Below are 13,399 nucleotides of genomic sequence, written 5' to 3'. Positions count from 1 at the left end.
ATACTGAAGGTGGTGTTTGTGATGATGATGATGGTGTTTGTGATGATGATGATGATGATGATGATGATGCTGATGACGACGATGATGATGATGGTGGCGGTCATCATGATGGTATATTGATACTGAAGGTGGTGTTTGTGATGATGATGATGGTGTTTGTGATGATGATGATGATGATGACGACGATGATGATGATGGTGGCGGTCATGATGATGATATAATGACTGATGATGTAGCACTCTGCTGTATATTTCAGGTGAATATGACGTACAGATAGACCTGGCTCTGGGTCGGGTGACCGGCAGTCATAGCTCTATCAAGATCCTGGAGTTTCCCATGCAGGGGATCGCCTCTTACTGCATCCAGCAAGGCGTGGTCAAACTGTCGTTTGGAAAACCGGGCACTGCTCACCGCCATGATGCTCTTTTGATTGACATGACCTTTGACACGCCCAGCGAGTGGGTTTTTAACATCGGTGATTCGAGCAGCAATGACGGAAGATGTGAGTTTACATATCGATATACTTGTAGTTTGCATGGAAAGATAGATAGAAATAACGAATAAATGAAATAATGAAAAAGAATGAAAACAGTTAGATAGACAGACAGACAGATACAGAGATAGATAGATAGTAAAGTTTGTTTTATTTAACGACGCCACTAGAGCACATTGATTTTTAATCTTATCATCGGCTATTGGACGTCAAACATATGGTCATTCTGACATTGTTTTTTAGAGGAAACCCGCTGTCGCCACATAGGCTACTCTTTTTACGACAGGCAGCAAGGGATCTTTTATTTGCGCTTCCCACAGGCAGGATAGCACAAACCATGGCCTTTGTTGAACCAGTTATGGATCACTGGTCGGTGCAAGTGGTTTACACCTACCCATTGAGCCTTGCGGAGCACTCACTCAAGGTTTGGAGTCGGTATCTGGATTAAAAATCCCATGCCTCGACTGGGATCCGAACCCAGTACCTACCAGCCTGTAGACCGATGGCCTGCCACGACGCCACCGAGGCCGGTAGATAGATAGATAGATAGATAGATAGATAGATAGATAGATAGGTAGGTAGGTAGGTATACTGACAGATAGATATAATATAGATAAATAGAATAAAAGAAAAAAGAGAAAGAAAGAAAGAAAGAAAGAAGAAGGAAAGATCAAAGAAAACTAAGAAGGCTGTCAGGAAAGCGAGTGGATGATTGGACAAAAGAAAACAATCGGCCAGGTTTAGTGGGTGTGTTTGTTTAAACCAATATCCTGGGAGAAAGAGCTGGACAACAGCGGTTGTTTTTTCAGAGTACAGTGAAACCCCTCAATACCGGACATCCATGGGACCAAGTAAAATGTCCGGTTTTCAGAGGTGTCCGGTTTTCAGGGGTCTGCCTGGACGGAAATACCTTCCGTTCTCCATAAAATAGGGAAAGTGTTAAAGTATTTTAAAACAAGATCAACAAGAATATGTTAAAAAATGGTGCATTTATGAGCATTTAGAAACGTTGGTTTAGGTACACTTTCGAAACTTTTAATTATTTTGAGTTTATCATCGAGCGAGAGTTCAACACGGCGACGTTTAGCTGGACGTTCCGTCATGTTGAAAATCGACATGAAAATGAAACACTACTACGCAAAGCCAACATATACTTTTGCTTACTCTTTATTTCGCTAAACAAACGTTTAAAAAAAACCCAACACATTCACACAATAGGAAGGCAGCAAATTAAATTCCCTGTTATTTGTGTCAATCTTTGAAGCAAATCATGAGACATGTTTGTGAAGGATCACATTTAAGACCTTAAAACACACTCATAACTTAATAAAGACATCTAACCCAAACCCGAACTCCGCTAATGTTAACCATAATTACAACACAATCAATGTGTTTACAGTAGTTAACTCCATACCAAAGCTTGCGATCAGTCCTTTTAATTGTTTATTGTCAAGTTGCTAATCTTGCCTGCTGAGTGGTACCTGTACTGTATGCAGCGGTGATTACACTGATAACAGCGATCTCGAGCATGCGCATATTGCACTAGCCATCGGTGTTCACAGACAGGTGGGCGCCATATTGATTGGTATCGGTTTGATCGTCCGGTTTTCAGGGGTAGGATTTACACTAAGTTGACACATTGGGACCGAATTGTTTGTCCGGTGTTCAGTTTAGAGGGGTTTCCGGTTTAGAGGGGTAAAATATAGTGTTAAAAGATGTGTAAATCACGGGACCGCGGAAAACGTCCGGTTTTGAGGGGATTCCGGTTGAGAGGGGGTCCGGTGTTGAGGGGTTTCAGGCAGGCAAAGGTACATACAAAAATCCATGGACCTGCTGATATTAATAAAAATGTTATAGCCACTAAGGCTATATAGAAACATATAGCGTAATTAATTGTGGTCTGTGGCCATAATTCTTTTACTGTCAGAGTACTTAGACTATATATATTTAGGCCTATATGTGTTTTAAACACATTATCATACATATTCACGACATTAGTGTTTTGGTGGCCCCAATTCAAATAATAGTTACATTGTACTCGTGTTGATCTAAATTTCTATTATTTTAGCCGGTGATCGCTCCACACAGGAAAACGACAGTGAAATTGATGGATTCGGAACTACTTTTGCTGTGTACGGCAGCGACAAGTCACGTGACCCATGGAGAAAGCAACTCTATCGGAACGAAGAGTTCGTCAAAGGGAGACTATCTATTGTGATAACAGACCAGGTGATCGTGTGGAATAATTTTGCGGGAAATTTCGACTTCGTGAGAGACCCTTCGCTGTTTGCTCTGATCGGACAAAGCGATGACCAGGGATCTGTCAATTATGATATCTTTTTGGGTCTTAACCGTGTCATTGGTGGAAAGTATCGAAATGGGCGTGGACTTTGTACAGCTGCTTTGAAGTGGTTGTGAATGTAAAAATATGCCAAAAAAATAAAAAAATAAATGGCAGGCCAAGGTTGAAACCTGCGCTACAACCGCTTGCTCTGTGCACGTAAAACCCTATGACCTGACCTGACCTGACCTGACAAAATGGCAAACATACTAAAAGGAACTGAATGTAACAGACACGTCTGTTTGTGCTTTGGCTTTATTTTTTCATATATCATTTGAAATGGCAGTTATTGAAATGGGCAGCATGAACTGTGTATGGCAGCGTTGATGAAGATGGTTTGATTAAGGCGACACCACACGATACGAGTGCTTCTAACGAAAACAGCCGATTGTGATAACGCAAACATTACGATTCCATCCGAATCATCGCTTGTTGTGCAATCGGCTATTCTCGCACGAGTCACTCGTATCGTGTGGTAATGTCATTAAATATGTATATAAAGACATTAAAAAAACCCACATTTAATTGGACATAATCTAGTTGAAGGCATATGCTATTACGGCGATTCATGAAATGGGAATGCAGCATTTACGAAGAGGTTGTGAACGTATAAAATAACAGTAATAATATTAATATAAAACATTTAATGTACTTAAATGGACATTACCTGTCTTAGAAAGATGAGCATGAGTAGTTTCTTAGCAAGCTTTTTTATATATTTTTTAAGTACACCAATCTAATTAAAATTAGCTCCACTATTACATGTGGATCTAAAGACAGCCAGTTGGAGTTCATGTCCACCAATCAAAACCTTACTTGCAGAATCCTGCCAGTAATTTAAAACTAACAACACTGCGTAGTTCCCAATGTCCAGGTAACATTTCGTCTGTAAATAATAATTTAAATATTGACCAATCACACTTCGCCTTTTATAACGTTATTTGGGAGCATACAAATTCTAAAAATATCGGGCGAGTCTATTTTAGTGGCCGCAGTACAGCGAACCATACCAATACGTACGGGGTGGGTTATCAGTCTTCAATTTTACATTAAAAATTATTTATTTATTTATAAAATTAAAAAAAACTAAATCAGTCTTCAGTTTTACATTAAAAATTATTTATTTTATAAAATAAAACATGTTTTAAGGCATTCGTAATTCACACGAAACATGTCGTATACCCTCAGGATAATTCGGAATGTTTTCAAATTATTTTTAAATCACTGGCAGGATTCTGCAAGTAAGGTTTTGATTGGTGGATATGAGCTCCAACTGGCTGTCTTTAGATCCACATGTAATAGTGGAGCTAATTTTAATTAGATTGTAAGTACACGTAATTATTTTGAATAGATGTACCCAGCTGTACTATTCAAATAGGTCTATAGTATACTCTTCAAACAAAGTAGGGGAACTCTAATAAGAATTTACAATTGTCAAAATTGTAAGGTATATTAGCTGTGAGGAATGGTTATGTGATAATAGTGAATTAATTGGGCAAAAATTACAACCAGTAGTTCAGTATTACAGTAGGTTTATGACCACCAAAGATCTTGAAGGACGATTGGGGTCAGAAGTGAAATTTGAAAGTTGACGGGTTTTTTATCAGTCAATCGCAAATTCAAACAATAAAAATGACTAAAAACAAAACAGTAGCAGCTGTATGATCAACAGAATGAAAAAGATTGACAGAAATAATGTTCCACAGTGATTAATGGACCTTCCTGGAAATTGTCAAAATCGAGAATAACACCCCACGCACGTGTACAGGGCAACTGCGTGAAGCATGTGCAATTTATGGAATGTGTTTCGGTGTGTTGATAAACAGACCTGAACGTTCTTTACTAGGATGTCTGTGGTCAAAACGTATATTCAGTCTAATATTAATATTTCAGGTTCCTCTACTTTTTTTGGAGAGTATATATCATGTTAACAGCTGTGTGTATTACAGGCCTGACGCCAGCGGGTAAACACAGCCGAAACTTCGCCTTGATCAATTTGACTTCGCCTTGGCATTAGAAATCAGCCGAGATCGGTGTCGCCTTGTAAACACAGTGACTATAATACTATTATATAGTAAATATCATTGTTGGTTAAATCGTATCAACTCTTGCTAAGACCGCTAATGTCTCTTCAAGGTATATATGTCTTCCACACCACAGTGTTATAGTGTACTTGTGAGAAGTAAACTTGTTGAAACAAAAAAAAAAGGATGTTAGTTCCATGACAAATTCGAGTATTTATTACAGAACACTAATATATATATATATATATATATATATATATATATATATATATATATATATATATATATATATAATTATAAGGCTTAATAATTATGTGTTAAATAAAAGGACGGAGCAAATATTGACCTTTGGACAACAAAATACACTAAATGGTTTTGCACCCGTGTCTTGGTGATAACTGTTGGTTTTTGTTGTTGTTGTTGTTGTTGTTGATGATGATAGTGTTCTCGTTGCGGTTCTTTTAGTTTTCGGGGGTTTGGCGTATTTTAAGGGGTTACTTTTAATCTTGTTCTGATTATTAATTAAGGTTCAAGCACGCTGTCCTTGGCACACACTGTCTATTAAGGATGTTTTATACGTAGTAGGAGAGAAGTTGGTAAAATGGACATATGATACTTCTTCTTCGTCGTCGTCGTACGCTCAGACAGGGACCCCAGTGGCTTGAACAAAACCTTCTGTATTCCGTAGGTTCTCCAAGGGGCCAAAGAGTTTCTCCTTCAGGGGTTCACCTGAAGGCCAGACTGCTTTTCTCTGGTTCTGGTAGGTGGGACAATGTTGTAGGAAATGTTCCACAGTCATGGATGCTGTACCATACTGGCAGGTTCCATTGTTTCCTACTCGGAATTTGGTATACATGTGGTAGTTGAATCTACAGTGGCCTGTTCTCAGTCGCATCATTATCACCTGGTCTTCTCTTGAAAGTTTGAAGTAACTGTCTCTGCTGTTATGATCTGGGTGTTGAAGGAGCCACCGTCTCTTGTACGTGCGCTTTACAATGGCCTTCATCTCCTCATTGGTTATTTGTAGCTCTTCTTGGACCATTTTCCCTCCTTCTTTTGCTAACTTGTCTGCTTGATGCTAATCGAGTTTATTACAGAACTGTAGGAAGTATATCTGGGATCATAATCTCTTGTGAAGGATGCACAATCTCCTGTGGGTAGGACAAGCCAGATTTCTATCTTTATTTATAGAATGTATGACAAAAAAACCCACGTACATTTCAATCTTTAAGAGGCGGCATAGGCTGATTAATTTGTAGTCGCGTGTATTTGTGAGAAACTGTATGGCCAGGTCAGTACCTGCCCTAATATAAGTGGGGTAGCAATACGAAGATTCTGTAATAGAAGATCTCCAGATAAACAAAAAGAGCACGTTTAAACAAAAAAGGAATTGTTTCCTATATTTCTCGGAGTGCAACTGCCCGCTCTAGGCACGGCCCCGATGACTAAAACGGACGTCCATATCCATATGATTCGAAATGTGTCCGTGTTGAAGACCTGGGGCCTAATTCACAAGGCAATCTTAAAGAACACCGCATAATCTTTGCAGTTCTTTTTGCATTGCACCGTGGCATCGCAAAGTTGCGAGAATTTAGTGAATTATGTCCTTGATCTGAACATATGCTAAAAAAAAAAAAATAATAATATTAATAATAATAATATATATATATATATATATATATATATATATATATATATATATATATATATATATATATATATACACAGTCAAATCTGTCCTAGCAGCCACCTGTATTCAGCGGTCACCTACCTTAAGCGGCCACGTTTTTCCCTCCCAAACGATTTATAACGTAAATGCACCTGTAATAAGCGATCACCTGTCTTACGCGGCCAGCGGCCACCTAAATCGGATCCCAAATCGCTAAAATACCTGTATTAAGCGGCCACAGTAAATGTTTACTATTATATAAAAGGGATATTTAACAACAGCGATAAGATGAAGCAAATAAAACCTTCAGGATTACTAGTACCCATTCTGTCCCGACATCTCTATTGTGTATTAATGAAGAAAGTATGCTATGAAAAGCATCTATATATGAATTGCCTCTGGGCAGGCTACACTGACATTTGTAGATTTACTTACTATGACAATACACCGCATGAAGTAGAAATTAAAGAATTAAATGGAAAGAGAAAACAAACATGTTGAGAACGGTTAATTTAATACAGTCCAGCTGCAGTTTTTCCTGAAGGAGGTGACATGTCAAGAGTTTATTTATAGTAAACTGTGAAGCACATATCCATTAATTAGGAGAAAAGACGCTAAAACAAGAAACAACAACATATGTTTTAAAGACTATATGTCGCAACCTGTAATCAGCGGCCACCTGTCTTAAGCGGTCACTTTTATCTACTCCCTTGTGTGACCGCTTAAGACAGGTTTGACTGTATGTATATGTATATATATATATATTTATATACTCAAAATTATACCCAACCGGATTTGATTTTTTATGGGGGTTTTTGGTGGGTATTTGCTGTAGGGTGGGGTTTTTTTGGGGGTGGGGGTCGGTGGTTTTGATTTTGGTGCTTGTTACACATGATTAACAAAAATCTGAAAGATTATGATGCATTATGACAAACTATTACTGTATACAAACAACAAACAAAATAAACACTAACAATCTACCCTTTATAGATAAAAGGTTTTTTTGTTGGGTTTTTTTAAATAACAACATCTAAGCACAAATACTTTGAAACAGAATACAATCCTTATATGGCATCATTATTCCTGACAGACGTGGTGGCAATAGCCAGGTGTCATTTATAATAACATTTTTGTTATAGTCTCTTTAAAATGTTCTGGGTTTTGTTGTTTCTTAGGAAAACGAAAATGTTTCATCTACAAAATGCAACTTTTTGTTCATTATGTCTTTTGTTTATATTGAACATTGTGAAAAAATGCACCCAAAAGCATGCAGTTTGGATACATTATGATGAAAGTAACACAAACATTTAACTAAAACTATTTAAAATGAGTCCTCTTTATAATTATGACCCTTTTGTTATTTCGTTCAGACTAAATATATCTGTATGTTTCTTCAGTTTTAAATGATAGGTGGCCATTTAGGATGCCAGGGGCTGGCATGCATAAATCTCAGCTAAAGATTCACAAATAACTGCGGTCTTCTACCTATAATGTTTCTAAGGACTTTTTAATGGACTTGGAATTCTTGTGTACTGTGTTCCGTAACCTATAGTGCTGTAGTCGGGGGGAAAAAACAACTACAAAAGGAAATAGCAAACATATGACTATTCCTTAATGTGCACTCTGTTGACGATATTTAAAGTACAAGCCGATTTTGGCATATGACAATCAAATACTAACCTATAGATATTAAATATCTATTAGTCTTATTCCAAGTTACCGCATTATATATATATATAAGATCTATTTTTGGATCACATAGACAATTTGTTATATAAATAGCGCCTATTCTTATGTAGTGTCATAGCCGGATTTTTTAATGCTTTAGATAGCATTCAGTGTACCAATGTCTAACGAGTGTAATGAACGACTTTTTCAAAATGTTAAGGCCAGGTGTGAGTTGAATATCGACAAATCTATCGGGTAACGACTCGGAATCAATGTACGGTTACGTCTATAAACATGTTTACCATTCACTGTGCGATTTGTATTATAAGGTTTCAAGATAAAGTTGTTGTTGTTTTCCTACAACTAAAACCAGTGCAATTTTCTTCTTTTTTTTTTCTTTTTTTTTCCTTTTTTTTTCTTAAAAACTATTTGGTTCTTCAGTATGCTTGTTTTTCTTACACATGTATTTATTTTAACTGTGTTTATTCGATTGGGTGTTTTTTTCTTTAATCACGACTGGTACAATAAAAGGCCGTGGTATGTGCTATCCTGTCTGTGGGGTGGTGCATTTAAAAGATCCCTTGCTACTAATGGAAAAATGTAACGGGTTTTGATTTTTGTTTTTTTTGTTTTTTTATCTAAGACTACATGTCAAAATTACCAAATGTTTGACATCCAATAGCCGATTATTAATAAATCAATGTGCTCTAGTGATGTCGTTAAACAAAACAAACTTTTAAAATATGTAGATAGGGAGCCTTATGGGTGTGAGCGTCCGGTGTACCAGATACATACGCATTCACGCAGGCACGCACGCACGTACGCACGCAAACACACACTACCTGAACCAATCCTGTTGTAGTATCTGTCCTTACGATTTGTCAGTGGTCCAGGAACCTATTCACACTGGCCAGTTATTCAACAATACACCCATGCCTCAAAAGTTAATGCGTTATATTAAAAAAATGTCATGGACAAAATCGCCCAGATGATCTAACATTAAAAATATAAATCATATCCAATTACTAGAAATAGAATAAATGTGCACTATAGAACGTATGACAATTAAGAACTGTAGACTGTAATTAATGAAATCTGACCCGGAAGTGAATAGTGAATTGTATAATAAGACCAGAACAAAATAATAATACATGTATTGATAGAATATATCACCACCATTGTGATGATCATGATGGTGATGATGAAGATGACGATGATGAAGATGAAGATGATAATGATGATGATGATTATGATAGTTTAGGCTTATTGCTAAAGCTCGCTCCAAAGATAGATTTTTCTTGAGACCCGTGTCAGAAAAACATCAATAAAAGAATTCGTCCTAGAAACTATCATTCTATTGTCTATGACGTCATTCGGTTTCCAAAGTAAAACTTATGATATATACTACCACTTAAGGAACTTAATTTACATATTACCACTTAGTCTGTGAAGATTGTTCAACAAATTTAATGAAGTTTAAAGATGCTTAAAAGATGGATCATGAGTTTTGTTCTAAGGAGGTCTTAGCCCGTACATAAGTAAGTTGTAATTAAATTAATATAAGAGTCTATAGAGTCGTGCTTAGTCTAAAGTAAAAGGAAATGAATAAGGGCATAACAGTATAATGTCTTTTCCAGCTAGTAAAAAGGGAACATCTTAACTAAAAGGGAGGCGGGATGCAGCTCAGTGGTAAATCATTCGCTTGATGCGCGGTCGGTCTGGGATCGATCCCCGTCGGTGCGCCCATTGGGCTATTTCTCGCTCCAGCCAGTGCACCACGACTGCTATAGCAAAGGCCGTGGTATGTGTTATCCTGTCTGTGGGATGGTGCATAAAAAAAGATCCCTTGCTGCTAATCGAAAAGAGTTGCCCATGAAGTGGTGACAGCGGGTTTCCTCTCTCAATATCTGTGTAGTCCTTAACCATATGTCCGACGCCATATAACCGTAAATAAAATGTTTTGAGTGCGTCGTTAAATAAAACATTTCCTTCTTTTCTTAACTAAAAGGTGCGGAATCTAGCTCAGATGTTTGAGCGCTGACATCATAGGATCGAATCACTTCAGTGGACCCATTCTCTGGTCGGGTGTTTTACTGTCCCATGGAGCCGAAGTTACAAAGCCTGTTTAAATGTCTTATACGCTTGTAACTCATGGGCGTAGGTGCTGGGGAACCCAATATTTCGGGGGTTTTTTGGGGTTTTTTAATAGTCTTAATTTTCCTTAAAACAATCAAAATTCCCACTATCGCTAAGTGTGGGCATTCGCTAGCTGCAAACGCTAGTATAATACAAGTTTGCACGTTATAAGGAATCGCGACTGGCAACTTTCAGTAAATTCTAGGTGTGCTAGGTGTCACGTGAACAGCACTCGTTCGTACGTATTTTAGTGTTCTTTCTGTTTAATATTCTGACAATATCGCCCGAAAGTAGATATCTTTTAAAATATTTCAAGCGGGAACACCCGTGCAGCACCATCTGAAAGAGGGGGACACCCCTCCCATAGCCACCCCTCTCCGTCGCCCCAATGTTAAACTCCATAGAGAATAATACATTCGTGTCCATTAGATACCATTTATCTCACAACTCGTTGTGAGATAAATGGTATCTAATGGACACGAATGTATTATACATATCCTCAAAAACCAGGTTTTAAGCAAATTTTAACATCTTTTTCGACTAAAAGTTATTACAGCCGTTGCACTTGTAGCTGACACAGACACATGAATGTCAGGTTAAATATACGCCACAGTCTAATCGATTTCCATCGTGTAGTTTTTCATTGGATGTATGGCATTGGTGACCTGACCATCACCTAGGCGTAGCCAGTCGTATGTCTTGAAATTGATACACACATACGTGTGTAAACAACCATGTGTAACCAAAAATAACGCATGGCGTTCTCACCAACGGGTATGTAAGAAAATGCTTAAGCACCTATTATTAAGAAAAACACGCTTCGTAACTTCGGTCCATAATATTATGTTAGACACCAAAATGGACGTAGTTAAAATGAGCTGAGATGTTTTTAACAAGCATTCCTTTCCTTTCTTTCCCAATAGCCAATGTTTATGTTCGTGCTGGGTTATTATTAGTTCATTCATTCATTCATTCATTCATTCATTCATTTCGGGTTTTTTTATTTTTTTAAATCATTTATGTATGTAACGGGATTGTATAACATTTTCTACTTCGCGTTTTATACAATAAAGACTATTGTTAATTTACCAACCATAATTAATTGAGCACACAACAAACGCGGAAATTATTTTTGCGCAAGTCGAAATGTCAAACGATCAAGAGCTTTGAACGACGATGTGCCAGTCTCGTGCTTGGAATACCGGGGTAATTTTGTGTCCATGTTTCCGCGTTTCTCCATTGATTGTCCTCACAAGTGCCTCGTTAGTATGCACGTCCTTTGTACCATTGTTACAGAACACGATTCCAGGAACGGCAGACTGAAACAGCAAGGCTCTGAGCTGAATCAGTGGAAAGGATTGTTTGATTGATCATCATGTTGTATGCAGGAAAGGAACGAAATGTTACATATGCACACACGTGCGCTCATGCGTACGCGAACGCAAACACGCTTATATTCAAATATACAAAAACATACACACAAATGTCATATACACACACACACACACACACACACACACACACACACACGTACAATCACATACACAAACAAACACACAATTACACAAACGTACACACAACTGTCATATACACACATACATACACATTATTTATTTACGTACCACACACATACACATACATAATACGAACATTTCCACAGACACACATACATATACGAACATTTCCACAGACACACATACAGATACACTCATACACATATGCATACACACACATATACATACACACATATACACATACATATACACACACACAATCGTCGAAGGTCGATGTTAAAGGGACATTCCCGAGTTTGCTGCATTGTAAGATAAACATATAAAATATTTCTACGATTAAACTTAAATATTAAATATATTTTCTTGTTTAGAATACCAGTGTCTGTATATTCAATGTGTTTCTGGTCGTCTTAATATCTGTAAGAAGTCCAAACTGGATTTTGTCTTCAAATAATTTCGTAAAATATATTTTAGGAAATAAAATGAACTTTAACCTAGTACAAATATTAATAATAATACAAACTTTAAATGAACTTTAACCTAGTACAAATATTAATAATAATACAAACGATCAGAAACACGTTTAATATACAGCCATTAATATTTTATGCAGAAAAATATTTTTGATATTTAATTACAATCGTTAAAATGTCTCTGTTAGTCGATAGCATCTTAAAAATTGAAGCACACTCAGGAATGTCCCTTTAATGGAGTGGTCTAGGGTATAAAATACTATTTGAAACTAGCTGTAGGATTTTTTCAAAATTGCATCCCAGTGGAAAAGAATAAAAGTCGAAAAAAGGGGGCTCTTGAATATTTTGGGGGTAACAGGTACCCTTTCCCTATCCCCGTTGGATCCGCCTCTGGTTTGGGTAATATTTGACATACTTGCATTAAAGAACTATTCAAGCACGCCTGTCACAAGCACGTCTGTTATGGGTACAACCGTAACTGTGCAACAGTCTTGTTTAGTGGATAAATGAATTAATTAATTAATTAATGTTTAACGACACCCCAGCACCTAAAATACATCGGCTATTGGATGTCAAACTATGATAAATACAAAAGTCTTGTTCAAGATAGGGATAACCTATATCGGGGTTATCCACCTTGAGTCATTTCAATTTATATGCCTGCTTATATTCATATTAAATTTAAGCTGTCCTAGATGTACATATCTGCTAGATGGGTTTTCTGCCTTACACAGAGGTTAAAGGTTAACAAATAAGAGGGAATTCTGCATAGTGGCCTTAAATGCTGAAGGAAAGAAACGAGAGAATACAAAAAGACAGAAGTGTGTCAGGAAGCTAACCGTGTTACGCTCGATCCTGCATTAGGCCACAGATCACAGTTATCTTCCCATTTGGTTGTCCGGAAATTTGTCCGCGCAAGTAGTCTGCTGTTTGACTGTGATTATTTCATGGCAGACAGCTATGAAGTGGCAACTATTTGACTGAAGTGACAGGGGAGAGCATGTAGTTTGTAAATATGTGTAACTTGTTGACATTGAAGACTTGTTTGTGGTAATTCAGGCCCATGCAAAAGTAGTGGGGG

At 37.3% G+C, this 13,399-nt stretch overlaps 2 protein-coding genes across 2 annotated transcripts in view; both read left to right on the top strand.

The window, feature by feature from the left end:
- The window catches only part of LOC121382361, a 15,796-nt gene extending 12,305 nt beyond the window's left edge, over window positions 1–3,491 (top strand). Inside the window, exons 2-3 of the mRNA XM_041511949.1 lie at window positions 257–502; window positions 2,562–3,491. Of these exons, the coding sequence (XP_041367883.1) occupies window positions 257–502; window positions 2,562–2,911 (596 nt within the window). The 3' untranslated portion in view covers window positions 2,912–3,491. The remainder of the gene's footprint in view (window positions 1–256; window positions 503–2,561) is intronic.
- A 5,334-nt stretch (window positions 3,492–8,825) lies between these two features.
- Window positions 8,826–13,399, top strand: part of LOC121382370 — a 30,858-nt gene continuing 26,284 nt past the window's right edge. The window contains exon 1 of the transcript XR_005959159.1: window positions 8,826–9,733. The gene's annotated coding sequence lies outside the window, so the exon portion shown is untranslated. The remainder of the gene's footprint in view (window positions 9,734–13,399) is intronic.

Source organism: Gigantopelta aegis, chromosome 9, assembly GCF_016097555.1.
Source record: "Gigantopelta aegis isolate Gae_Host chromosome 9, Gae_host_genome, whole genome shotgun sequence".
Classification (NCBI taxonomy): Eukaryota; Metazoa; Mollusca; class Gastropoda; order Neomphalida; family Peltospiridae; genus Gigantopelta; species Gigantopelta aegis.
This window is presented reverse-complemented; position numbering and strand designations above follow the sequence as displayed.